Raw genomic sequence first — 27,318 nt, 5'->3', positions numbered from 1 at the left:
GCACAAGGAGCATGAAATCAGCTCTCACGGACTACCTGTGGTGGTCAGCGGCTGTCGTCAATCAACACAACATAATAAAATGGCGGCAGATTTTGAAGACATCACAGCAAATCTACCAACTTTACAATTTGAAGCTGCTCTGGCGCCGCAGGAAAAGTAATCACATTATGAAAATTTACCGTCAGTATTTTAGCGTTGGTTAGATTGGTTGTGTTTGCTTTATTTCCAGGGAGCTACTGTATTTACGGGCTCGAAGTCATGCGTTGACCTCATCCGTTTGTGCTCAAGCGTGAGTTGTAATTATAGTTGTTGCTATGCACCGAGCTGTCGTGTTTACGTGAATGCAGCACATTTGGTTAACACCCAAACTAAAGTTTTGGGAAAAAAAAAGATGATAGTTAATTCCACCGCGGTGCAATCTGGGGCTTGGTTGATTAAAATCTATAATCTAGAATACAATGCGTTAGTTGATTTTGTGATATCCACAATAAACAATATCTCGCCAAGTAGAATCACACTTGGAATTAACTTGCTATTACCAAACGAGACTAGGATTTTGGACAACAAGAAATTCAGCTATAATTGAGTTCAGTGAAGTTTGACGTGTCTTTTAGTGTTGATTTGGGTATTTAGGGTCTATTAAGCAATATTTTCTATAATATTTATCTATATTTTAGATTTCTTGATTATATATTTCTTCATTTCTAGGGCGTTTCTTGTGGCAGTTATGAATGATGCAAGGCAGAAGATTATAGAACAAAAATCTCCTACCAAGAAAAAGTCATCTAAGTTTCTTCAAGAGGCACCAAAAAGAGATCCCTTGTTCATTGGCATTATTGGTTGTGGCAGGTTGGGAAAGCAGCTTGCCAACACACTTTTAAAATTCTGTAAGCTGATATTTTGATATCACACAACCTTCATATGTATCTTTTATTCTATTTTGAATTAATTAATTGAAGGTTTTGCTTTGTATAGGGGGTGTAATTTGTTTATTTAGGTAAATAAGTTAAAAGGACCTATAGAATTTGTTAATTTTTAACTATGTATCATGTGAAAGTCCCGTAACAAAAATCAGGCAATTATCACATCTGCATTCTTCTGACAATTTTTTTTTTCTCAGTTTTCATATGAAGCTCTCATTATCTTCCACAGCTGATGTGCAGCCAGATGAGCTGTTTATTTCAACCCGTCGACCTGAAACCCTGTCCTCACTGCAGAGCAAAGGAGTGCACTGTGGCTTTGATAATCCAAGGGTAAGGCTATGTTGCCAAGTTTTAGTATAAGGGGTTTAAAACAGCTGGAAGTAGGCATCAGAAGGCTTGTTGGTTTATTTCAAAAGCAATAGTACAACAAAATATAAGACAAAAATAACACAAAAGAGGTATTTCTGCATGTTGAAAGCAAGACAACATTAGGATATTTAATGGTTTCTTTTTTGTCTTAAAAAATTACAGCATCTAGCATTGGGATAGACAGCTGCTTGTCACACCAGTAGCCACCCTCTATTGAAACCCCCATAGTATGTACTAGTAAAGTGTTTCATCTTCTCCACTACTTCCCACAGTATGTGCTAGTAAAGTGATTCATCTTCTCCACTTTTCCACAGTATGTACTAGTAAAGTGTTTCATCTTCTCCACTACTTCCCACAGTATGTACTAGTAAAGTGTTTCATCTTCTCCACTACTTCCCACAGTATGTGCTAGTAAAGTGATTCATCTTCTCCACTTTTCCACAGTATGTGCTAGTAAAGTGATTCATTTTCTCCACTACTTCCCACAGTATGTGCTAGTAAAGTGATTCATCTTCTCCACTACTTCCCACAGTATGTGCTAGTAAAGTGATTCACCTTCTCCACTACTTCGCACAGTATGTACTAGTAAAGTGATTCATCTTCTTTACTACTTCCCCAAGTATGTACTAGTAAAGTGATTCATCTTCTCCTTTACTCCCCACAGTATGTGCTAGTAAAGTGATTCATCTTCTCCACTACTTCCCACAGTATGTGCTAGTAAAGTGATTCATCTTCTCCACTACTTCCCACAGTATGTGCTAGTAAAGTGATTCATCTTCTCCACTTTTCCACAGTATGTGCTAGTAAAGTGATTCATTTTCTCCACTACTTCCCACAGTATGTGCTAGTAAAGTGATTCATCTTCTCCACTACTTCCCACAGTATGTGCTAGTAAAGTGATTCACCTTCTCCACTACTTCGCACAGTATGTGCTAGTAAAGTGATTCATCTTCTCCTTTACTCCCCACAGTATGTGCTAGTAAAGTGATTCATCTTCTTTACTACTTCCCCAAGTATGTACTAGTAAAGTGATTCATCTTCTCCTTTACTCCCCACAGTATGTGCTAGTAAAGTGATTCATCTTCTCCACTACTTCCCACAGTATGTGCTAGTAAAGTGATTCATCTTCCCCACTACTTCCCACAGTATGTGCTAGTAAAGTGATTCATCTTCTCCACTACTTCCCACAGTATGTACTAGTAAAGTGATTCATCTTCTCCACTACTTCCCACAGTATGTGCTAGTAAAGTGATTCATCTTCTCCACTACTTCCCACAGTATGTGCTAGTAAAGTGATTCATCTTCTCCACTACTTCCCACAGTATGTGCTAGTAAAGTGATTCATCTTCTCCACTTTTCCACAGTATGTGCTAGTAAAGTGATTCATTTTCTCCACTACTTCCCATAGTATGTGCTAGTAAAGTGATTCATCTTCTCCACTACTTCCCACAGTATGTGCTAGTAAAGTGATTCACCTTCTCCACTACTTCGCACAGTATGTGCTAGTAAAGTGATTCATCTTCTTTACTACTTCCCCAAGTATGTACTAGTAAAGTGATTCATCTTCTCCTTTACTCCCCACAGTATGTGCTAGTAAAGTGATTCATCTTCTCCACTACTTCCCACAGTATGTGCTAGTAAAGTGATTCACCTTCTCCACTACTTCGCACAGTATGTGCTAGTAAAGTGATTCATCTTCTTTACTACTTCCCCAAGTATGTACTAGTAAAGTGATTCATCTTCTCCTTTACTCCCCACAGTATGTGCTAGTAAAGTGATTCATCTTCTCCACTACTTCCCACAGTATGTACTAGTAAAGTGATTCATCTTCTCCTTTACTCCCCACAGTATGTGCTAGTAAAGTGATTCATCTTCTCCACTACTTCCCACAGTATGTGCTAGTAAAGTGATTCATCTTCCCCACTACTTCCCACAGTATGTGCTAGTAAAGTGATTCATCTTCTCCACTACTTCCCACAGTATGTACTAGTAAAGTGATTCATCTTCTCCACTACTTCCCACAGTATGTGCTAGTAAAGTGATTCATCTTCTCCACTACTTCCCACAGTATGTGCTAGTAAAGTGATTCATCTTCTCCACTACTTCCCACAGTATGTGCTAGTAAAGTGATTCATCTTCTCCACTTTTCCACAGTATGTGCTAGTAAAGTGATTCATTTTCTCCACTACTTCCCATAGTATGTGCTAGTAAAGTGATTCATCTTCTCCACTACTTCCCACAGTATGTGCTAGTAAAGTGATTCACCTTCTCCACTACTTCGCACAGTATGTGCTAGTAAAGTGATTCATCTTCTTTACTACTTCCCCAAGTATGTACTAGTAAAGTGATTCATCTTCTCCTTTACTCCCCACAGTATGTGCTAGTAAAGTGATTCATCTTCTCCACTACTTCCCACAGTATGTGCTAGTAAAGTGATTCACCTTCTCCACTACTTCGCACAGTATGTGCTAGTAAAGTGATTCATCTTCTTTACTACTTCCCCAAGTATGTACTAGTAAAGTGATTCATCTTCTCCTTTACTCCCCACAGTATGTGCTAGTAAAGTGATTCATCTTCTCCACTACTTCCCACAGTATGTGCTAGTAAAGTGATTCATCTTCTCCACTACTTCCCACAGTATGTGCTAGTAAAGTGATTCATCTTCTCCACTTTTCCACAGTATGTGCTAGTAAAGTGATTCATTTTCTCCACTACTTCCCACAGTATGTGCTAGTAAAGTGATTCATCTTCTCCACTACTTCCCACAGTATGTGCTAGTAAAGTGATTCACCTTCTCCACTACTTCGCACAGTATGTGCTAGTAAAGTGATTCATCTTCTTTACTACTTCCCCAAGTATGTACTAGTAAAGTGATTCATCTTCTCCTTTACTCCCCACAGTATGTGCTAGTAAAGTGATTCATCTTCTCCACTACTTCCCACAGTATGTGCTAGTAAAGTGATTCATCTTCTCCACTACTTCCCACAGTATGTGCTAGTAAAGTGATTCATCTTCTCCACTACTTCCCACAGTATGTACTAGTAAAGTGATTCATCTTCTCCTTTACTTCCCACGTATGTACTAGTAAAGTGATTCATCTTCTCCACCACTTCCCACAGTATGTGCTAGTAAAGTGATTCATCTTCTCCACTACTTCCCACAGTATGTGCTAGTAAAGTGATTCACCTTCTCCACTACTTCCCACAGTATGTGCTAGTAAAGTGATTCATCTTCTCCACTACTTCCCACAGTATGTACTAGTAAAGTGATTCATCTTCTCCACTACTTCCCACAGTATGTACTAGCAAAGTGATTCATCTTCTCCACTACTTCCCACAGTATGTGCTAGTAAAGTGATTCATCTTCTCCACTACTTCCCACAGTATGTGCTAGTAAAGTGATTCATCTTCTGCACTACTTCCCACAGTATGTGCTAGTAAAGGGATTCATCTTCTCCACTACTTCCCACAGCTGTTTGCAATGCATTCGGGAATCTGAGCTCAGGCACCAAAATTGTGAACAAGATGGCAAAGTTTGTTTTTAACCATGGTTTCACACACGCATCGTGGGAGGTAGTGAAGAAAGTGAAAAGTAGATGAATTTTGGATAATTAATAAAGATAAAAAAAATTTTAATTTATGAAACAGTTATCCCATGCATGCCAAAGTCATTATTTATTGCGCTCAATTCTAACAATATTTTGTCAATTCCTAGGTCTGTGCTACTGTGGACCTTCTTTTCATAGCATGCCTTCCATCACAATTCTCCACTGTAGCCAAGGTACAGCCACTATGCTAATGCTATGTAATGTAATATATAGAAATTCTGTTTTTATATATGTTTTTTACAATTATATGCATTTAAATTAGATCTAGGACTTGGCCAATTGTTTTTTGCCTCATTTCCTGGGAGCTGGAAGTTTTTCTTCAAAATATGAAGAAGTTAAAATAAATGAAATCAAGAACATATCTCAAATCAATGAATTCCTTCTCCTTTGAAATCCTGGCCCTTCCCTATTCAAAGTTGACTACTGAAAATGTTGTTTTATCCATCTGTTACATACAAACAAGGAAATCAAAGGTCACTTGGAGTGCCCAGTCTATGTTCTTGTTGGAGGTAAGCTGCAAGAAGTTAATTATCAAATGTCTTGTCCACAATTTGATCCCATACCATCTTAGAATAAATTTCTTAGCTGTCCTGCAGTAAAAATGATATATAGTTGTCTAACTTATCACAATATTATTTTCTGACAAGTTGAGAAATAATAGGAATATGTAGTTTTGAGGGTGGACTGAAGATGTAGAATCTTTTTGTGCCTTACATAATTTAAAAAAAGAGGAATCACCTACTGCCTTATTATTATAAATAGACCTTGCAGATACTCAACATAATCCATATTTGATCTGACATGACAGCTTTACCACTTGCAAGAGTATGCCAAGTGCTTGAGTATGATCAAGTCATTAAACCCGAACTTGTATCCTTTATATACTCAAAAATGATAGTAGAAACTTTGGGTATCGAAGTCATGCTTTTGAAAAAAGTGGACTCGCAAATCTTGCTGGCAAAATATAGTTCAATATATCTTTAAAAATAACAGTTGAATATATGAAATGAGGTCATGACGATCACATCCTACCTATGTTACATGGATGAACTTCCTTTCACCTCATGTATCTGGTAAGCCTGGTAGAGGAGGTCCCTTGCATTTTGGATGCTTTGTAAATGTCAAGTGTCTATACCCTCAAGGTGATATGCCTAGTAACTGTATATTCCAATAGTAATATTGGTAAAATCACCCATTATTATTATTACCATAACAGAACCCGTCACCTTGTAACAATAATAAATGTACAGTACCCTACAGTAGAGCTTAATTTTCAAAACAGATTCACTTTTACGCAGTATACATTTTACCATGGCAACCCAATCTAGATAATCATTTTTAGTTTTAGACACATCTAAAGCTTTCTAAGTAAAGACTACTATACTAATCAGACAAGCTTTCTTAAGTAAATAATATTCCAGGATTAAATTGCTTTCTCGGTGACATTTCCCAAAACACAATTTGATCCTGAATCCATTTATCTCCTCCATCATCAGACAAATGTTTGTTTCTTTATACTAAGAAACACCTTCAAAGGAGCTTCATGAATATATCTCCAGGCATATATATATCATATATATATCATACCGCTCAACCAATCAAAAACGTTTGCGCAACAGACGTAACGCTTATATATTTAGTATAGATTGTTATCATTATCATTCACACAACCGCACATACAATGCCGCGACAGGTTGAAATGTTTAACCAGATGGTAAGGTTCATCTGCTGCATGGGAAGTCCAGTTGTATATTTACAGTATATTTATCCTTAATGGCTTTTACTGTAGTCCTGGGATAACAGCAAGCAAGACTTTTCACTAAAAAACTGCAGCAAAGATGTAAGTTGTAATAATGATAACTAAATGTTTTCAGGAGCGGATCTAGGTGTGGCCCAAGCACCCCACCCCTATTTTCAGAGATTTGCCTTAATATAACAAGAAATATAAGGATGTCCCCGGAAGAACAATGAATCCCCCCCCCTTCTTGAAACTCTTGGTTCGGCCGCGTCTTTGTGCAAGTCCTGGACCCCCCACCATAAAAAGCAGTTTAGATTTTCTTGTCCTTGCTTTGTCTTAGTAGTGATTTTATGTTCTTAGGTCATTGAAATGCTTGGAGACCCAGCTTACTGTGAGATGACATGTCCTCTTCAATTAGACCTGGATGGTATGTACGCATAGATGTCTGGATCGCAAAACTGTTAGTAAAAACGAGAGAAAGAAATATATGAAGTATTTAAATTAGACCTGGATGGTATGTACGCATAGATGTCTGGATCGCAAAACTGTTAGTAAAAACGAGAGAAAGAAATATATGAAGTATTTAAATTAGACCTGGATGGTATCTACGCATAGATGTCTGGATCGCAAAACTGTTAGTAAAAACGAGAGAAAGAAATATATGAAGTATTTCAATTAGACCTGGATGGTATGTACGCATAGATGTCTGGATCGCAAAACTGTTAGTTAAAACGTGAGAAAGAAACATATGCAGTATTTCAATTAGATCTGGATGGTATGTACGCATAGATGTCTCCATCGCAAAATTGTTAGTAAAAACGAGAGAAAGAAATATATGCAGTATTTCAATTAGACCTGGATGGTATGTACGCATAGATGTCTGGATCGCAAAACTGTTAGTAAAAACGAGAGAAAGAAATATATGAAGTATTTAAATTAGACCTGGATGGTATGTACGCATAGATGTCTGGATCGCAAAACTGTTAGTTAAAACGTGAGAAAGAAACATATGCAGTATTTCAATTAGATCTGGATGGTATGTACGCATAGATGTCTCCATCGTAAAATTGTTAGTAAAAACGAGAGAAAGAAATATATGCAGTATTTCAATTAGACCTGGATGGTATGTACGCATAGATGTCTGGATCGCAAAACTGTTAGTGAAAACGAGAGAAAAAACATTGAAGTCTTCAAAGGCTGCAAACAGCAAACATTGCAAATGTAAATTCTGCTCTTCCTCCCTCCCCCTCTTCCAAAAACAGACAAAACAACAATGAATACAAGCATGAATAATCTATGAAGTTTCTAAAATACCCCAAGCCCCTCCCTTCTCACCATGATTGATCTGTGAGGGTTGAAAGGGAGTACTAGCAGCTAGTTATGATCTCGATGGAATTTCAGATAACAATAACGTAAAAGATCACAGGTTAGGCCTAGATACATAATTCCGGATTTTTTTAGGAGTTTTAGAGTCAAACGAGATTTTTAGAAAATCTAAAGTTTTTTAGAAAATTATTTAAGGTTATAGGAATTTTAGGTAAAATTCCTACCAAATACTTATGGACTTTCGATAGAAATGTGATTTATTCCACTAAACCGATCGTCAATAACGTTTTCTGATCATACAAAAAGTACCGGTCAGCGGTTTACCCCATATTCCCAGAATGCCTTGTTTGTTTCACTGGAAGGCCTGGAAGCATTGCTAGTTCAAAATGGCAGAAGCATCAGCCATTGATATTGATCCAGCCGAGCCCGAGGTTTTAAACGGCGTAAGAAATGCAGAAGTCCAGTCTTTATTGGATGTTTTGAAGGCTCCAAGAGATGGCGACCTATCTAGGAAAAGGAAAATTGCTGTGAATCAAGGTGGAAACCGACGAGGGTCAAGGAACAAACCGACTTACTATGAGCCAACAAAAGTTTCTGCTAAGCAACGCGTCGAAGAGTTCAAGGGGGAAGACCTTATCGTACGCAATAATGAGGTTTATTGTGCTGCTTGCAAGGAAGTTTTGAGTGTTAAAATGTCCATCATGAAGGTTCATGTTAAGAGCAAAAAGCATGAGCTTAACAAGGAAAAGTTAAAGAAGCTAGGCAAGCGAAAAGAGGACATTGTTCAAGCATTGCACAAATATGACCAGGCACACCATCCAAAGGGCGAGACCCTTTCGACATCCACAAGGGTATTTCGCATCAAAGTTGTTCAAGCATTCCTAAAAAGCGGCACACCTCTAAATCGCGTTGAGTTCTTTAGAGAAATATTCGAGGAAGCAGGAATGAGTCTTCCATCATCTTCGAATATGCGACAGCTGATTCCATTCATTTTAGAAGAAGAGTACAAGTCATTGGAAAGGGAATTGAAGAAGAAGATGTCAGTATAATCTTTGACGGAACCACCAGAGATGGCGAGGCACTTGTGGTACTAGTACGCTTTGTTCATGAATGGGCCGAAGTCTAGGCTTGTTCGTTTCCAGCTCACCCAGAGTTCAGTCAATGGAGATGAGCTGGCTCGAATCATCATCGAGGTGCTTCACAGGAAACTGGATGTGCTGCAGAGTCAACTGTTAGCTGCAATGCGGGATAGAGCTCCAGTGAACACCAAGGCGCTCAGGACGGTGCGAATTTTATATCCAGACATGCTTGATGTCGGATGTATTTGCCACTTTCTTGCCCGAGTTGGTGTGAAGTCAGTCACTCCAGCCTTGACACCGTTCATGTCGGCATGGAATATCATCTTTACAACCAGCATGAAAGGAAGACGTGTGTGGAAGAAACTCACCGGGAGGGTTATGCCACGATACAACTCGACCCGATGGTGGAGTCTGTGGGAATGCGCCAAGGTGGTATTCGAGGAGTGGGGGCACGTCCCTGCGTTCCTTGCACATGACGAAGAGTTCGCGAAAGCATCCCGGCAGAAGCTATCCGATGCACTACTACACAATCCAGTTCAGCTAAGGGTTGAGTTTGCAGCCCTTATGGAGCTTGAGAAGTTTGTTAAAGCGACCTATACTTTAGAGGGAGACGGCGCTTTGGTTTTCATTGCATTTGAGAAGTTAGAGGAGCTAGGTGCGTTTATCCACGTGCAGAACTTTCCTACAATTGCAAACACCCTTCAACAGATGTTTCCTATGAATGTCGCCGATCAACGCAGGTGGTACCAGTATGCCGTGAGAGAGTGCCTTGTGCCGGCATTTGATTACTACTCCCAGACGTTGGTTAATGACGCAGTGGTGGCAAAATCCGTCCGGGTATTTAAAGCAGCACGACTTTTCAACCCAAAGTATGTGAAAGTGTCTCGACCAAACGCTGCAGACATCGACCAGCTGGATGAAGTACCATTTCTGAACAACAACGAGATCCAGTCGCTAAGGACGGAGCTGCCGATGTACCTCGTGAAAGCTGCAGACATCCCCGATGACTTTGACCCTCAGGCAGACATCTGGCCATGGTGGAAAGCAGTAAGTCAAGAACTCCTTGCATGGTCTGCTGCAGTCCAACGAATCGCGCTCGTACAGCCATCATCTGCAGCTGCTGAGAGAGTTTTTTCCCTGTTGGCCACGATGTTTGGGGATCAACAGCATGATGCGCTGGAGGACTATATCGAGGCGGCCTTGATGCTCAGGGTTAATACTCGTTAACTTTTGGGACGGTATGAAGTTGCGAGTTAGTTGCAGATTGTTCGTTTTGCAATTGTTGTATATGCCACAAGACACTGAAATTGTGACACCAGTTAGAAGTCAGTATTTAGAAGTGAGTTTAGTTTGTAAAACATGTGTAAATCGTGGAAAGTTATTGCTTTCGATGCGAATAATGCTGAATTGTGCATTTATACATGTACAATAAATAAAAAAAAACATAAGATAAAGATATATTTTTTATAATTAAGGGAGGAATGGCATATTTATGAAAAAAAAGAAAATTCGAGATTTTTAGGGGAGAAATCGGGATTTTTAGAGACAAATTCGGGATTTTTAGACATTTTGGGGGGAAATTCCGGAAAAATTTTTAGACCATTTTTCGGGAATTATGTATCTAGGCCTATCACAAGTAGAACAAAAAAGAGGTAGAATTTGCCTAAATGAGACTAGCAAGTAAGGGATACTTGGGAATGACTGCGTCAATGAAATGCGATGAATGTGATGCTTTTTCTTAACAGATCCCGTAGTTCAGACAGACGCCCAGTGGGGTGTTATTGCACTGTTCATGTTCATCAACATGTGCACAATGAAAGGGTTGGTGAAGGCCGAGGTGGTCAGGTAATGAAACGGTTTTACATTTACCGGGGCGCATTTTTTCACGACACTCAACTCTTGCTTTTAGCCACAATAAACAGGCTCTCGGAAATGTTGGGCAGTATTAAACGAGTTTCACGAAAAATACGGTCTTTTCCCCTTTTTCTATATTACATTCTTACGCCGATGCACTCCTGGACAAAGTGAGACGCACGCTACCGTGGCCACCTTGAGCCACCTTGACAGTTTTGTGAAGTAGGCAAATCAGGATGCGAGAAAATGATATCTGATACGACGCGCGCTACCGTGGCAACCCTGACAGTTTTGTGAAGTAGGCCAATAAGGATGCGTGCAAAATGATATCTGATACGACGCGCGCTACCGTGGCCACCCTGACAGTCTTGTGAAGTAAGCCAATCAGGATGCGAGCAAAATGATATCTGATACGACGCGCGCTACCGTGGCCACCCTGACAGTTTTGTGAAGTATGCCAATAAGGATGCGAGCAAAATGATATATTTGATACAACGCGCGCTACCGTGGCCACCTTGACAGTTTTGTGAAGAAAACCAATAAGGGTGCGAGAAAATGATATCGGATACGACGCGCGCTACCGTGGCCACCTTGACAGTTTTGTGAAGTAAGCCAATAAGGATGCGAGAAAATAATATCGGATACGACGCGCGCTACCGTGGCCACCTTGACAATTTTGTGAAGTAAGCCAATCAGGATGCGAGAAAAATGATATCGGATACGACGTGCGCTACTGTGGCCACCCTGACAGTTTTGTGAAGTAAGCCAATAAGGATGCGAGAAAATGATATCTGATACGACGCGCGCTACCATGGCCACCTTGACAGTTTTGTGAAATAAGCGAATAAGGATGCAAGAAAATGATATCGGATACGACGCGCGCTACCGTGGCCACCACGACAGTTTTGTGAAATAAGCGAATAAGGATGCGAGAAAATGATATCGGATACGACTTGCGCTACTGTGGCAACCCTGACAGTTTTGTGAAGAAAACCAATAAGGGTGCGAGAAAATGATATCGGATACGACGCGCGCTACCGTGGCCACCTTGACAGTTTTGTGAAGTAAGCCAATAAGGATGCGAGAAAATAATATCGGATACGACGCGCGCTACCACGGCCACCTTGACAGTTTTGTGAAGTAGGCCAATAAGGATGCGAGAAAAATGATATCGGATACGACGTGCGCTACTGTGGCCACCCTGACAGTTTTGTGAAGTAAGCCAATAAGGATGCGAGAAAATGATATCTGATACGACGCGCGCTACCACGGCCACCTTGACAGTTTTGTGAAGTAGGCCAATAAGGATGCGAGAAAAATGATATCGGATACGACTTGCGCTACTGTGGCAACCCTGACAGTTTTGTGAAGTAATCCAATAAGGATGCGAGAAAATGATATCTGATACGACGCGCGCTACCGTAGCCACCTTGACAGTTTTGTGAAGTAGGCCACGAAGGATGAAATAAATGATAAAAACTGTGCATATGTTCGAGACCGGTACTGCATCTAATTGGTACAACGTCACTAGGCAATAAGCGTGGCAAAGAAGCTTTAGTGTGTATCGAGAACACGATGGAATTACACTAGCTATTAAGCTCGTGTCACAAAACAGTTATTGTCGCAAAACAGTTAATGTCCGCGGATAAGAAATAGTCCTCAAAATTTACAGTTGCCCTCGAAGCTTCGCTTCTCGGCTAGCTGTTTATTTTTTGTACCATTTCTCATCATTGGACATTATCCACTGGTATCCCAGCCGCTAGAAGGGGTTTATTTAATAATTATGATAAGTGACCAACATCTATAAGACTGCCAACGAGATGTCCTTTCCTTGCTTTAGGCTGATAGCGATGTATAATTTCAGATTTTGTAACACCATTGTCCTGGGTTGGGGCCCCACGGACAACATGGGCGACGCGCTTACCGTAGCTGATGTCATGGCAGATGTGCCAATCTTCGCGATGAAGGATGACCTTAAAAATGATGAGTATGTCTTTTATCAGTCACACTTGCATATCTGACATTTTAGTTTGATAGCCAAAGTACCCCTTCCTCTCTTGCCTGTTTCTGCCTCTTTCCGAAAAACATCACCCATGGTTCAAAATATGTTTTTTTTGCCGGCTTTGTGGATCATGGTGGAATAAAGCCTGCATACTCAAAATATGAAAGGGGAATAGCGGGGTTTCCTTAAAGCCCCCCCCCCCCCCCTTGTTTCGCCAGTGGTTTGAGAAGTCGCTGGAGTCCGAACAATATCATGTGCTTCAGGCCCTAAGGGGGGAAGGAAAGGCCTGCTCTCCCCTTGACTTTGTTTGCCAATGCTGCAATCTGATTATCGAATGGTCTCGAAGAGCCTGGTGCGAGCGCGCGGGAGACCTGTAATATTCTAAAACGTGAGAAATCAAAAAAGGCGACAACAGTTTTGTCCAGCATTGTAGGCTCCATTTCCAAAATGGCTGCCAGCAAAATCGTAGTAAACACGAATTCCTGCAAGTTAACGTGGAAATTCTCGACTTACAAAGCTCTAGACCTATAAAAAAGCGAAAAAATGATTGTAGCGGACTCCCAAATATGGTATGTAATGCCTAATAAGGAAATGACCGAGTGAGCTAGAAAAACGACAGTTTTTAAGTCTTTCGTTACTATAACGTCCTCAGGGCCCGTAAAATATAGGCCCAACCCTAAAACGTCAGAAATGCAAACTAAACATCACCAGACCCGGATACTCATGGATTCATTCAAGGCATAGACGACCTTCAAAAGCGCATCCAATCAATGTAATAGAATTGGCTCCATTGCAAAATATTAACCTTGATTTCTGACCAATCCGTAAACAAATGCTTAAACTCAGAAACCTTTTTTACCAAAAAAGACACGAAATTCCGAACTACAAATAGAGAGAAGCAAACACAGATTGCTTTCTTGCGCCTCCGTCAGGTCCCATTTTTAGCCATCAGCCACAATAACCAATGCTAAAAGCCTGAAAAAAAATTTTGAATAAGGTTGGGTAGCAAAGATGTTCCACATTGGAGAGTATGAGGCCATTCACTAGAAAATTCCTTTCCCACTCGGTGAAACCCAAGCAAGGAGTTATCCCATTAAATCAACCTCAGCGTGCAAACATCCATAAACACAGCATTAATTACGCCCAAATAGACTTTATTATGTCCTACGGCACTCTACAGATGTAAAAAAGCTGTAATTTTTAACCAAATTACAAGCAAAACTGTTGTAAGCAACAGGCTGTACCAGTGCAGTGTATTGTTGGAAACTTCAAGGCATACCGTCTTAGGTCAGCGGTAGCTTAACTTAACTGGTAGTGTTGGACTTGAAATAGGTGGGAAGGTTCCTGTTTTCAGTCTGTCTCATAATTTTGCTCAAAAGTACCCAGGAGTAAAAGGGTTAAAACAAGTTTGACTAATTGATATGTACTGCAGTCTGATCATTCACTTGTTCTGCAATTTGATCATTTGCTTGTTTGAGGAGGAGCCAGATGGAATGACTTGCTCTCCCCTTGTTTTGCCAATGCTGCAATCTGATCATTTGTTTGTACCGCAATCTTTTCATTTCCCTTGTGTGTGATTTTAATACAGGTGTTTTCCATTGTTTGACCTTGGTCTTGTAAGCAAGCGGGAGAGTAATGTGGGTAGAAGACTTACCCAGTTGGACGGGGTCGTAAGACGGATGTTCATCAAGAGATACAAGGCTATTTTTGACAAGTAAGTTACCCCTTATCGCAATGACTACTATAAAGAAATTAATGAGAGTCACGAGATTCACTTGCTAGACCAGAGTCTCATTCTATTATTGGTGCTGATAAAGTTGGCAAGGGAATAAAATAGTTAGGAGGCCCTACTTTTACAATGACGCTTAGTATCGAGTGTTTTTGCCATTCGTACACATGAACAGAGAAGCGCGTAGCCCCCTGGGACACGCCCATTAGTCTATGAAGGGGCTTATACGGGGTGTGTCATGAATGGGCTTATAGGGGGTGTGTCATGAAGGGCTTATATGGGGTGTGTCATGAAGGGGCTTATAAGGGGTGTGTCATGAAGGGGCTTATAGGGGTTGTGTCATGAAGGGCTTATAGGGGGTGTGTCATGAAGGGGCTTATAGGGGGTGTGTCATGAAGGGGCTTATAGGGTGTGTGTCATGAAGGGGCTTATAAGGGGTGTGTCATGAAGGGGCTTATAGGGGGTGTGTCATGAAGGGGCTTATAAGGGGTGTGTCATGAAGGGGCTTATAGGGGGTGTGTCATGAAGGGGCTTATAGGGCATGTGTCATGAAAGGGCTTAAATGGGTGTGTGTCATGAAGGTGCTTATAGGGGGTGTGTCATGAAGGGCTTATAGGGCATGTGTCATGAAGGGGCTTATAGGGCATGTGTCATGAAGGTGCTTATAGGGGGTGTGTCATGAAGGGGCTTATAGGGGGTGTGTCATGAAGGGCTTATAGGGCATGTGTCATGAAGGGGCTTATAGGGGGTGTGTCATGAAGGTGCTTATAGGGGGTGTGTCATGAAGGGGCTTATAGGGGGTGTGTCATGAAGGGGCTTATAAGGGGTTTGTCATGAAGGGCTTATAGGGGGTGTGTCATGAAGAGGCTTATTGGGGGCGTGTCATGAAGGGGCTTATAGGGGGTGTGTCATGAAGGGCTTATAGGGGTGTATCATGAAGGGCTTATAGGGGTGTATCATGAAGGGCTTATAGGGTGTGTGTCATGAAGGGACTTATAGGGGGTGTGTCATGAAGGGCTTATAGGGGGTGTGTCATGAAGGGCTTATAGGGGTGTATCATGAAGGGCTTATAGGGCGTGTGTCATGAAGGGCTTGTATGGGTGTGTCATGAAGGGGCTTATAGGGAGTGTGTCGTGAAGGGGCTTATAGGGGGTGTGTCATGAAGGGCTTATAGGGTGTGTCATGAAGGGGCTTATAGGGGGTGTGTCATGAAGGGGCTTATAGGGGTTGTGTCATGAAGGAGCTTATAGGGGGTGTGTCATTAAGGGGCTTATAGGGGGTGTGTCATGAAGGGGCTTATAGGGGGGTGTCATGAAGGGGCTTTTAGGGGGGTGTGTCATGAAGAGGCTTATAAGGGGTGTGTCATGAAGGGGCTTATAGGGGGTGTGTCATGAAGGGGCTTATAGGGCGTGTGTCATGAAGGGGCTTATAGGGGGTGTGTCATGAAGGGCTTTTAGGGGGGTGTGTCATGAAGAGGCTTATAAGGGGTGTGTCATGAAGGGGCTTATAGGGGGTGTGTCATTAAGGGGCTTATAGGGGGCGTGTCATGAAGGGCTTATAGGGCGTGTGTCATGAAGGGGCTTATAGGGCGTGTGTCATGAAGGGGCTTATAGGGGGTGTGTCATGAAGGGGCTTATAGGGGGTGTGTCATGAAGAGGCTTATAGGGCGTGTGTCATGAAGGGGCTTATAGGGGGTGTGTCATGAAGGGGCTTATAGGGGGTGTGTCATGAAGGGCTTATAGGGGGTGTGTCATGAAGGGCTTATATGGGGTGTGTCATGAAGTGGTTTATTGGGGGCGTGTCATGAAGGGGCTTATAGGGTGTGTGTCATGGAGGGGCTTATAGGGGGAGTGTCATGAAGGGCTTATAGGGGGTGTGTCATGAAGGGAATTATAAGGGGTGTGTCATGAAGGGCTTATAGGGCGTGTGTCATGAAGGGGCTTATAGGGTGTGTGTCATGAAGGGCTTATAGGGTGTGTGTCATGAAGGGGCTTATAGGGGGTGTGTCATGAAGGGGCTTATATAGGGTGTGTCATGAAGGGGCTTATAGGGGGTGTGTCATGAAGGGCTTATGGGGCATGTTTCATGAAGGGGCTTAAATGGGTGTGTGTCATGAAGGTGCTTATAGGGGGTGTGTCATGAAGGGCTTATATGGGGTGTGTCATGAAGGGGCTTATAGGGGGGTGTCATGAAGGGGCTTATAGGGGGTGTGTCATGAAAGGGCTTATAAGGGGTGTGTCATGAAGGGGCTTATAGGGGGTGTGTCATGAAGGGGCTTATAGGGTGTGTCATGAAGGGGCTTAAATGGGTGTGTCATGAAGGGCTTATAGGGGGTGTGTCATGAAGGGGCTTATAGGGGGTGTGTCATGAAGGGCTTATAGGGGGTGTGTCATGAAGGGCTTATAGGGTGTGTGTCATGAAGGGCTTATAGGGTGTGTGTCATGAAGGGCTTATAGGGGGTGTGTCATGAAGAGGCTTATAGGGTGTGTGTCATGAAGGGCTTATAGGGGGTGTGTCATGAAGGGGCTTATAGGGGGTGTGTCATGAAGGGGCTTAAATGGGGGGTGTGTCATGAAGGGGCTTATAAGGGCGTGTGTCATGAAGGGGCTTATAAGGGGTGTGTCATGAAGGGCTTATAGGGGGTGTGTCATGAAGGGGCTTATATGGGGTGTGTCATGAAGAGGCTTATAAGGGGTGTGTCATGAAGGGGCTTATAGGGGGTGTGTCATGAAGGGGCTTATATGGGGTGTGTCATGAAGGGGCTTATAGGGGGGTGTCATGAAGGGCTTATAGGGGGTGTGTCATGAAGGGCTTATAAGAGGTGTGTCATGAAAGATGCAAGAGATGTAGTATGGTAAATTGGTTGCAGATCTTATATACGAGCTTCAATCCACTCCATCCATTGTAAGATGGATGCTCCACCGCCCTTGCACATCAAATTATTACGTTAAACAATAATATCATGACTGTAGTATTTTGCTATAATTTAGTTATTTTTGGGAACCCTGTTTTATGTATGGTAACCCTGTGAACATCCCGGACTTGAGAAAGTCCACCATCTTTGATTAAACCTTGTTGTTGATGTTAAACTCGTGCCTCTCTTAAGCTAATATAGGTTAATATAACAATGACAGAATCCAATATTACTAAAAATGGTAAGAATTGCACAAAGGTGTCCTTTCTGAATTGTGTTTGAGAAAGGGGGTTAATAATATTTATTTAGCTCATTCTCATAGCTCATATTACATGATATCTGATAATAATGAAAAAAAAGATGTGAGATGTTTTTATTTGGTTTCATATCTGGTGCTGTGACAGTGTACATCCGAGGCATATTTGAATTTGTCTTTATTTAAATCAGGAAAAAAAAATGTAAATTTCGGTAATATCTATGTGGTTCGGAAGTGGACCTTTTGTTCTCGTGTGGTCGAGGGGGAGGGGGGGTGGGCTCTGAACGGTCCCAAGTATCAAGTATGGTACCTCCACATTTTTTACTCTTGCTCTTTCTATTCAGATTCCAGTACTGGAAAGGAATTTCTACGAACTGAGCTTATTCAGGTAAACCAAACTAGAAACGCACCGAGAGGACACTATTTATATGGAACAAACTTGAATCTAGGCGACTAGGACTTGGGTGTGTACATATAACTAGAAGATGATATAGTGGTTTTAAACCCAGCTCGTGTGTGAAATAAGACTGAAAAATAAAAAAAAAGTTTTATCATTGTCAAACTAACAGATCTTATCTTATAAGGATATCTGTTATTTTTTTACATCGCCAACAATGAAGAAAAGAAAGCATGACACTAAATATCCTAGAAACGTCTGTTTCACGCCTCGCATCGCCTTTCTTGGTTGTCAACGCCCTCGTATGAAGTCCCCTTATCGCTAAAACAAAAACGTCCCTCCTCTCACTCCTCAATCAAAAGCAACAGCTTTTTAAATGTTTCTGATACCATTTTGTTAAAGAAGTGGTTAAATGTCGGGACAATAAGGGATGATGATGATGAGTACCCCTTTTCCTCCCGACCGTCCTACATTAGGGGTGTCAAAGAAAAAAAAAACTCGGTGAATCTTGCAATTTGAAGTATTGCTTCAAGGTAGTAGTGCCTTTTGATTTTTTAATAGAAAATCGAGTTATTCAAAGAAATCTTGAATCTTTAACCTGTTTTGCAATGCTATTAAAATAGCGGTTCCTATTTTACCAAGGAAAAAAAATTAAGAGTAAAAGAATTGATTTTTTTAATCGAAAGACTGACAATGACGGGAAGTTCACCCGTTTCCATCTTTGTAAAGTTTTGTTCTCCCCCCGAAAAATTAGACGAATCGCATGCTATTATAAAATAAAACCGCTGATGTGACGGTAGCGTACAAAAACTACCCGGCTAGAGTCGTCTAGAAACGTGTTTGTTTATTTATGCCTTAAGTATTCTCTACTGTACCCTGGGTACCAGAGGCTCCGAGCTTCGCGGCGACCACGATTTGAGCGAAGCTTGAAGCCTCAAACACCCAGGATACTACGCGTGGAAATGCCTTTCAGTTTAACGTCACTTCTTTTGATAACTAGCATAGCAAGTTTTTTTTTTATTTATTTTTGAATGGGACTTTCCTCAGTTTCAGAAAGTATACAACTTGGCACATTTTTATATTGATTAAAAGATTTGAGAACCGTAGCTTAAAGTTCTGAACCATATAATTCGGTGTTGTTGGTGCATTTTAAGTAGCAACTTTTGAGTTGAAATAGACTCGCGAAGAATAATCTCAAAAAATCCTCATATCAAAAGTCCTTTTAGAATTAGGAGATTATACGCATACCTCTTAAGCTAAGAGCTGAGATCTTGGTCTTTTAAACTATAAGAACTATACTGAACTTTGCCGTGCTCTGAAATAATTGATTTAGATCAACACGTCAATTAGCTTGATAAGTGAGCTTTCTCAAATCTTCATGCATATGTATTTACTGTTTAACATTCTCTCCAGCTGCATTTTTACTTTTTTGCGAGCTCTTTAAAATCGTCTACTTTTGTCAAAAAAATCACTTGAAATGCACCTAATTTGCATAAGAATGCCGTATAAAATGTGTCGGGAAAACGTTTTTAAATGGCTCCAAAATAATCATTTTGTCTGAATTATTTGATGAAATTATTCAGAACCCGTGTGTCAACACAACACAACGTGTCATGAAGCGTGGGGCTCGCTAACGACTCTTAAATTCGAAAATTATCTCGTTTAAAGGGAGGAGTAGGTTTAACCTATAAAATTTACTCATGCCTACCAACAAGGCCTTGGATTTTCGCCGCGAAAGTTCTTTTTAGATGTTGGGGTATATTTGTTCAGCGTGCTGTTCATAATAATCATTTGAAACACGTGTACTTTGTTGAAAAGTTTGGGTTTTCTCCTTTTGTTTTGCAGCATCTGAGCAGGGGTCTATATGACGTTGATTGCTACAATAACATAGTCCAAACAATAGCCAACAGATATTAAAAAGGCATTACGAATGAGTTGGGCGTATAAATATATGAAAAACAAACTCATTTCTGTATTGTTGTCTATTTTCTCGGCAGGAAAGCCGTACTGGGAGGTTATAATAATTTGGGCGGTAGGTTTAGAGATGTTTACTTTTCGCTTGCTGCAACAAAAGAGAGCAAGTGTTTTTCTTAAAGTTAATGCTTCGTTATTTTAACTAAGCCAAGGGTATATTTGACATATTTAATTTCTCGGCGTAACAGTAAAAAGATTTAACAAAAACTACGATGGAAAACTGTGCATGATGTGCGAAAAGATCTTGTTCACTTGTCCTTTTATCGTCTTAAGGACTCACTGGAGCCTTATTAAGAGAGTTTTTTAAACACCTTAAGCAAACATGATTAAGCCATCAAGATCAAACAAATAGCAATCCGATCCATATCAATTCGGCATTGGTAACTTCATCTAGCCCATTTACCTCATTTTTTTAACAAATGCTTTCCCTATCCCAAGCCTGAAAGATACAGTAACATGGCTACTTTTTTGTAGCGATCTTGGAGCAAAATTTCAGTGTTTTAAACATCAAAAAAGGTTGCCAGGCCAACTGGAAACTTCCCCCGGTAACCCCAAATGAGTACTCTCTCGATACAGTAGCATGCGGCAGCTGTACAACTGCAATTTGGCCAACTCGAGTTCAGATGAGCTCTACTTAGCCCTTTTGAGGACATCTTTCCAGGTGGGGTCTTCTAACGGCGCATGTATTTGTGCAGCAAGCTTTAGCTCGACGACATGTATCCTCCCAGTAGAATGGCTTTCTGAAAGCGTACCCTCTAGTAAACTGTCCAATCACATTTAAGCGTAGCCCAGGCTTCGTTAAAAACTAGGACCAGGCTGGAACTTTTGTTTTGCATCAGGAAAGCTTAACATTTGAGGATCTACGTCTTTAACAAAGACTATGTAACATGGGTGCACCTTAACTGAAGGTTGAACTTAGGCATGTAATGTACCGACGTGGGGATATCTACTTGAAGCTAAAGGCTCCTTTAGGAGGGGATAAGTCCCCAATATTGCTAAAAAAGACACGAAATTCGAGTGTAAACAATCCAGTAGATTTAGTACACTTTGAGTATTCTAATAGGTTGCCTCTATCAGCCATCCTTTCAATTTCGCTAATGAAACCCTACATTTTCATATCCTACATACAAGAAGTAGTTTGGAGTGGAAGAGGGTTGTTGAATGTGGTCACCCCAATAATACTTTACCATCAAAAAGAGTAGTGTTGAACGCTTGCATTATCAGAAAAAAAAAAATTTTTAGATTGCCTGTGCTTTTTGTTTTCTATATAATATATATATATATAACATAACATACATATACACATATAAATATATATATAACAAAACTCAGGCACCCCGTTATGTTAACTTTTATGTTTTATGTTTTATGCTAACTTTTGCCGCCATGAGATCGCCGGTGTTTGAAACGTTAGCAACACTTGTCAAAACAAAACAAAAAAGAAAGAAAAACAGTACATATGCAGAATGGAATCATATTTGCTGAAAGTTTGCTGAAAATTGCTAAAAAGCAGTGAAGTAACCTCATTTTCTCGATATCAGTGCCAATCAGCGGTTATTTCTATTAAGGTATGCTTTGCGCATGTCTCGCATGTTTCCCATCGTCCTTAGCGTCTTTTTTTTTCTCGTAGCATTATACAAACCATTAGCTTTTTCCAGGTATAGCATAGCTCTGTAGTTTTCGATTTTAGGTAACACGGTCAACTGAAATATAGTATTCGGCTGAGCTAAGAGTATTTTATACGCTTGATGTGGTGAAATAGATTATTAAACTTAGGTTTAAACTCAAATCCTTGCCGTGGTTCTTTTTTTTAGTTTATATTTTAGTTTCACTTTGAATTGCGTCGCTCGTTTCGCTTGTAATCCTCTATTACAAACTGGATTAGAGTTTCCACCCCCAACACTAGTACGAAATTTTCCAGTGTTGAATTGCCCCTGTGGCTGTTTACTCAAACTTATCGAAAAGCCTGGCTGCAGTTTTTTTTTATTTCTTTGTTGCTGGTACTAAGTGGTCGTGCGTGTTCGACATGTAATAGCTACTGGTGACACCCTAGACGAACGGCTACCCGTCTAATGGTTACTTACTAACTGTTTCATACAATAAACCACCATTTTACGCAGTAACTTTATATGTGTTTGTGAGTTTTATACTACCTGACGAAGGATCATCAGAGTCGTTGAAAGCTTGATGGGTATGGATTGAAATTGTATTTTATATTATCTTTAGAGTAAGATGTGATAGAAACCTGTGATAATAAAATCTGGGAGGGAAAAATATCACTGTTACTTGCCTAGGTGTTGCCAGGTCCCCGATTTGATAACATCCTTTTTCAGTTTCGAAAAACAAAAAAGAATTGACTATGTGATTCGAGTTCTTCCCTTATAATTATGGGATCTTCTGTGTTTTAAAGTCTTATTCTATAGGGCCTATAACTTGGAATGGTTTTGAGTGTTTCGCGAGCGAGCGATGTTATCGCCATAGTGGCACTAAGGTGTCGGCACTATCAGCTTGACCTTTTTTGACATGTTAAATAAGTTCAAAAAACAGCACTCACATCCAAGTCTGGGCAAAACAGCGTTGAGTGTCCTCTTGAAGTCAACCCTGTAGTATCATTATTTTAACGATATTTTTGGTTGCTTAGGGGACGACTTAATATTTCTTCTTTTTTTCTTCAGACGATGATTGAGCAAGGCCGATATTTGGGCGCGTTTTCTGAATCAGTGTTTTGTGTCTCGCTGTCACCGGTGGCAAAAAGGTTTTATCTATTTTTTTTTTATCTCATGCTCCCTTTGCGACGTCACGAAAAACCTACACTCCGCCTTTGGAGGCTTTGTTAAAAAAAAAAAAAAAAAAAAAAAAAAACAGGAAAACAGGAAAACAGGAAACACGAAAATAGAAAATAAAGTCTTGATTGTTTTAACCCGACAATGTATTTTTGTAAGCAAATCAGATCAAAGAAAACAATAAAAACCGCATTCTCGTCACAAACTTTCCAGATATGAATTATGTTTTTAATCTCGATTTGTTTACTTGCTTCTCGATAAAATTGACATGGAAATGTATATAGACGTTACTCGTTCTCCACACACACAAACAATGTTGTTTATAGATTGTCGAAAAAAGTCTGAACATGCTATTATTGCGTTATCTAAGCCGTGAAGCTTCGTAACCGCAATGGTGTTTGTTGGGGGCTGGTTCCCTCGTTCTGTAAGGTCGTGTCTTTCACATAAGATACAATAGCATTGGTCAGATATATAACGCGAAAGCAGATCTCATCTCTACATTTGTCTTTTTTATCAGATTGATGATTCCTGCACATAGTCAAATTGGGAGTTGGAAATTGGGGGGGGGGGGGTCAAAGTAAGCTAGAAATGAATCGTTCTGTCTGAAAGTATCAATCATTCAAGACTTTCTTCAACTTTTTTATAGTGAAATGGGAAAGTTCTTGCAGTTTATAGATCCTGTTTTACAGAAAGCAGCCCGGATGTTGTTAATTGATCATGAACTATGACGCCCACAATCATTTTCTACCTATTCTTCATCTCATTGTTCGGTAATTGTAGTCACACGTGTGTCTTTGTCTTTTTGCGCGTCTAAAGCTGTGGAGGACTTCTAATGTGAATAGCTGTACAGAGAAAAATCAAAATTTGAGCAGTCGCCCTAGTTTAGTAGGGGAATTTATGATCAAGGTGGACGTCGCGAACGGGAATGTCAGAAAACATTTGAAATTTCAAAAAGCCAGACGTGAAATGCGCTCAGTCTGATACATTTCAGCCGCTTTCCCCCAAACAACGACGTGTTTCACGGTCTAGCGAGGAAAGCGTGCGCTGAAAACCAGACTATCTTTTAACGTTATGCTAGGAATAAGGTCCAAGGCTTGTCTTAACGTTTTTGTGACTATGAAAACGAGTTGATTTGAGTCGAAACTAAAAATAAATAGCGACAAGCAAGGAAAGCATTTTCGACGACTGATTTTGTTTACCCTTTGGCGATTGTCATCACTAGATAGCAACCTGCTATGACCGAATGTTTAGTCCTGAAGAACTGATAGTTGTTGATCTATCTATGATCAGCCGGCCGATTAGGAAAACATTAAAGTTTTTATTTTTCAAGAATGTGTGCTTTCGATGCTTCATTATTATCATTTTTTGCGTGGGAGTATTTCTCAGTAGGAGACACCCAGTTGTTTACTGCTCAGGAATGCATTGTGGTTTTCGATGCTATTCACAAAAGAACGATTCATCGCCCGTGATAAATAGATGAAAAGTTAAGAAACGAACAACTGCATTTAACAACCATTATTACTGATCGGTTTCTTAGCAATTGTACATATAGTAGCTTCTAAAATAATGAAGGTTGCAATATGGGACAATAAGGGACAATATAGCAATCGACCACAGAAATTTCGCTAGATCTTGCTATCGAATATGCCAATTTTTTGATCCATAGGAAAACAGAGAGGGGGCGATCATCAAGGCTCAACATATTCATTCTTGCTTTTACTGAAAACACAATTATTATGTTTGACATTTGTCTTTTGTTTTTTCTATGACAAATCTATAAAAAGAATGTTGAACTAACTCTTATTACAACAGCCTTATCGAAAATAGAGGACCAAAATAGCCTGACTAGTGCCTTCTTTTTGAGAGGAGTGTGGGCGAAACCAGAAACACGCGGACAACCGGAAGTGGGGTATCCGTAATTGAGCTATTAGACTCTTTATGTTGTTCATAAATTTTCGAAGGCAGCTTAAGAGTCCTCGAGGTCCGTCCTCGATTTCAAGCTCCAGGACTAAAAAAATTAAGTATATGTGCATTTTGACAACAAGCCTGTTCGACAAATATCTGTTTTATTCCTTGTGATTCGATCCTTTTATCGATTGTCAGAAGACAACATCCCGCATTTTCTTCTCATTACCCGTTTCCACTTGAGTGCACCACATTGACGTCAGGAAACTCGAAACGACCACTCGGATTGTGTCAGTGTTCCAGAATTTTGTTTCTTAACAAACCAGGCTTACTAAACCTCTCAAAAGTTTCTCAGTGACTGAGAAAGTCACGTTATTCAAGTCGTAAATAATGACATATCTTGCGTATCGAATCAACGGAAAACAAAGCGATACTAAAGCAAAACGTATCTACCATAGAATGAAAAATAAAATCTTTTGTATTTTCAACTATTGCAACAATAACAAAAACATATAGATTTTCCATGTTTGTTGCTCATATTTTCGTTTTTAGTCTTATTTGCACCAAAAAATGGTTTAACAGAGATAAATACTTCCAAAATGACTGATTTCGCACTATTTTGATAAAGCACAATTGCCATTTTATTATTAACATGAATTCAAAGCTTTCGAGGCTATATCTGAAAGCGATTCATTCATTGATGGAAATGGAATAAATGTGTATTTCTAAATAAAACTATGGACGAAATAAAGATTGAATATATGCAGGACGGCTTTTGAATCTCTCTTTCAATTTATTACTCTAATTTTTTTCTAATACCGAATAAAAGCACAGAGTGGCGTACCAATAATTTAATATCAGTTAGTGATTCCCGCATAATGTCAGTGTAAATATCCACCGTCCCGGGCGTGCCTCAGAGTGTGAATTTTAAACAGCTATTGTTTATCCCTACCAGCTGCCGATGAATCGACCTTTCCACCTGACATTTTATGATACACTCAGAGAGAAGACTCAATCACACTTGAATTATTCATAGGTTGATTGAGCGTATTGTTCCTACGCCTTATATATTTGGCAGTGCAAATTCACTTCAGTTAGTTTCAAGCAAGTGCATACAACGGTCGCATGTATTTTTTGTGAATACTGAAAGCTTTCGAATCCAAGCAACTAGCGTGCGACAGCTGACTGACTTCGGACAGAGTTCACAGATAATTCGTTTCCTGCTGAAGTGAAGAAAGTTTTCAAAGATTTTAAAGATGTCAGAGACGGACGACCAGCACATAAAGCGACCTATGAACGCCTTCATGGTGTGGTCTCGCACAGAGAGGCGAAAGCTCGCGCTCAAATACCCCAACATGCTGAACTGCGAGATAAGTAAACTCCTGGGTGCGGAATGGAGCCGGCTCAGCGAAGAGGAAAAACGGCCGTTCGTAACAGAAGCCAAACGCCTCCGCACAATCCACAACCAGAAGTACCCTGACTACTCATACAAACCACGAAGACGCAAAAGCAAGACAGTCAAGTCCAAGGATGTGTACTCCACGTTTGGTTACGCGCCCCCGACAGAGTCCCTCGCTAGCGGCTACTCGCTGCCCATGCACCACTATCTGACGCCGCACGTCCCGCCGCCGTATACAGAAACATTCATGATGCCCATGGTAAGCCCTCCGACTTCAACAGTCTCCAAGAGGCCCAGCTATCTCCCGGGAAGCTTTTCGTTGCCACCACAGAGCAGGCCAGAGTACCATGTACCACTGACTCTCGTTCCCCAAAACCCTGGCTACCAGAACGCAACAAACGACCGAATGAGCCCGTACTGTAAGTCACTTTACGGACAATGCGCTCAGCTACCGTCCAACATGCCCAGATAAAGACAATTAGAACTGTGCTAAGCACTTTTCTCTTAGAACACTTCACAAGATGTTTTGAGAATTGTTTATGGATTTGTAAAGTTTGTGCGTAGAAGTAGAAGTTTAGTTTTAAGTTTAAGAGCGGAAACCTTGCAAGTTCATCCATAAGTCGGTTATAACAATTTCGAGATTGTTTGACTTTGTACAAACTACAAGCGTTCATTTCGTTGCTAATATTCAAGCAACACAAATGCCAAAAAAAAAAAACACGTTGTTTTCAATTTTCCAGTGAGAGATAGCTGAAATATAATCACTAAAGAATCTAGCTGTGTAGGTAACTCAATTCATGTAAAGTAACAATTAGATAACTGGAGTGAAATAATAAAATAAGACACACGATATTCCAAAATGTCTTTTTTATTACCGAGTATGAATGACCCCTTAATACCCTAGAAAGCTTCTTATTGCATTATTTGTATTCACCGAGGCTATTTTATGGACTTACCCTTTTCCTAGAGGATTGACGCTAACTCTGGTCGAAAATACAGGTTGTAAACGGAGTGACTAATTAGGGAAACACCCTTTTCTAGGTGCTCGATTCATTTCCCTTTG

At 40.4% G+C, this 27,318-nt stretch overlaps 2 protein-coding genes across 4 annotated transcripts; both read left to right on the top strand.

The window, feature by feature from the left end:
• Positions 1-32: 32 nt before the first annotated feature.
• On the top strand, positions 33-23,156 carry LOC5511108 (NADP-dependent oxidoreductase domain-containing protein 1). 3 transcript variants are annotated; one of them, XM_048725443.1, is made up of 14 exons: positions 33-156; positions 230-289; positions 709-887; positions 1,153-1,253; positions 5,007-5,072; positions 5,363-5,408; positions 5,708-5,769; positions 6,689-6,739; positions 6,998-7,064; positions 10,788-10,887; positions 12,761-12,883; positions 14,487-14,612; positions 18,142-18,185; positions 22,844-23,156. In XM_048725443.1, exons 1-13 carry the CDS (start codon positions 80-82, stop codon positions 18,173-18,175), a joined length of 1,092 nt encoding a protein of 363 aa, XP_048581400.1. In that variant the 5' UTR covers positions 33-79; the 3' UTR covers positions 18,176-18,185; positions 22,844-23,156. The 3 variants fall into 3 exon arrangements, with proteins under 3 accessions (XP_048581400.1, XP_048581401.1, XP_048581399.1); XM_048725444.1 differs by lacking the exon at positions 22,844-23,156 and adding an exon at positions 20,040-21,597; XM_048725442.1 differs by lacking the exon at positions 22,844-23,156 and having other exon boundaries at positions 34-156; positions 18,142-18,680.
• A 2,512-nt stretch (positions 23,157-25,668) lies between these two features.
• LOC5511097 (transcription factor sox-3) lies at positions 25,669-27,107 on the top strand. Its single transcript, XM_032380374.2, has one exon. It carries the CDS (start codon positions 26,113-26,115, stop codon positions 26,725-26,727), a length of 615 nt encoding a protein of 204 aa, XP_032236265.1. The 5' UTR covers positions 25,669-26,112; the 3' UTR covers positions 26,728-27,107.
• Positions 27,108-27,318: the final 211 nt, after the last annotated feature.

Source organism: Nematostella vectensis, chromosome 3, assembly GCF_932526225.1.
Source record: "Nematostella vectensis chromosome 3, jaNemVect1.1, whole genome shotgun sequence".
Lineage (NCBI taxonomy): Eukaryota > Metazoa > Cnidaria > Anthozoa > Actiniaria > Edwardsiidae > Nematostella > Nematostella vectensis.
Note: the sequence above shows the minus strand (reverse complement) of the source record. Positions and strands in the feature narration are given on the sequence as shown.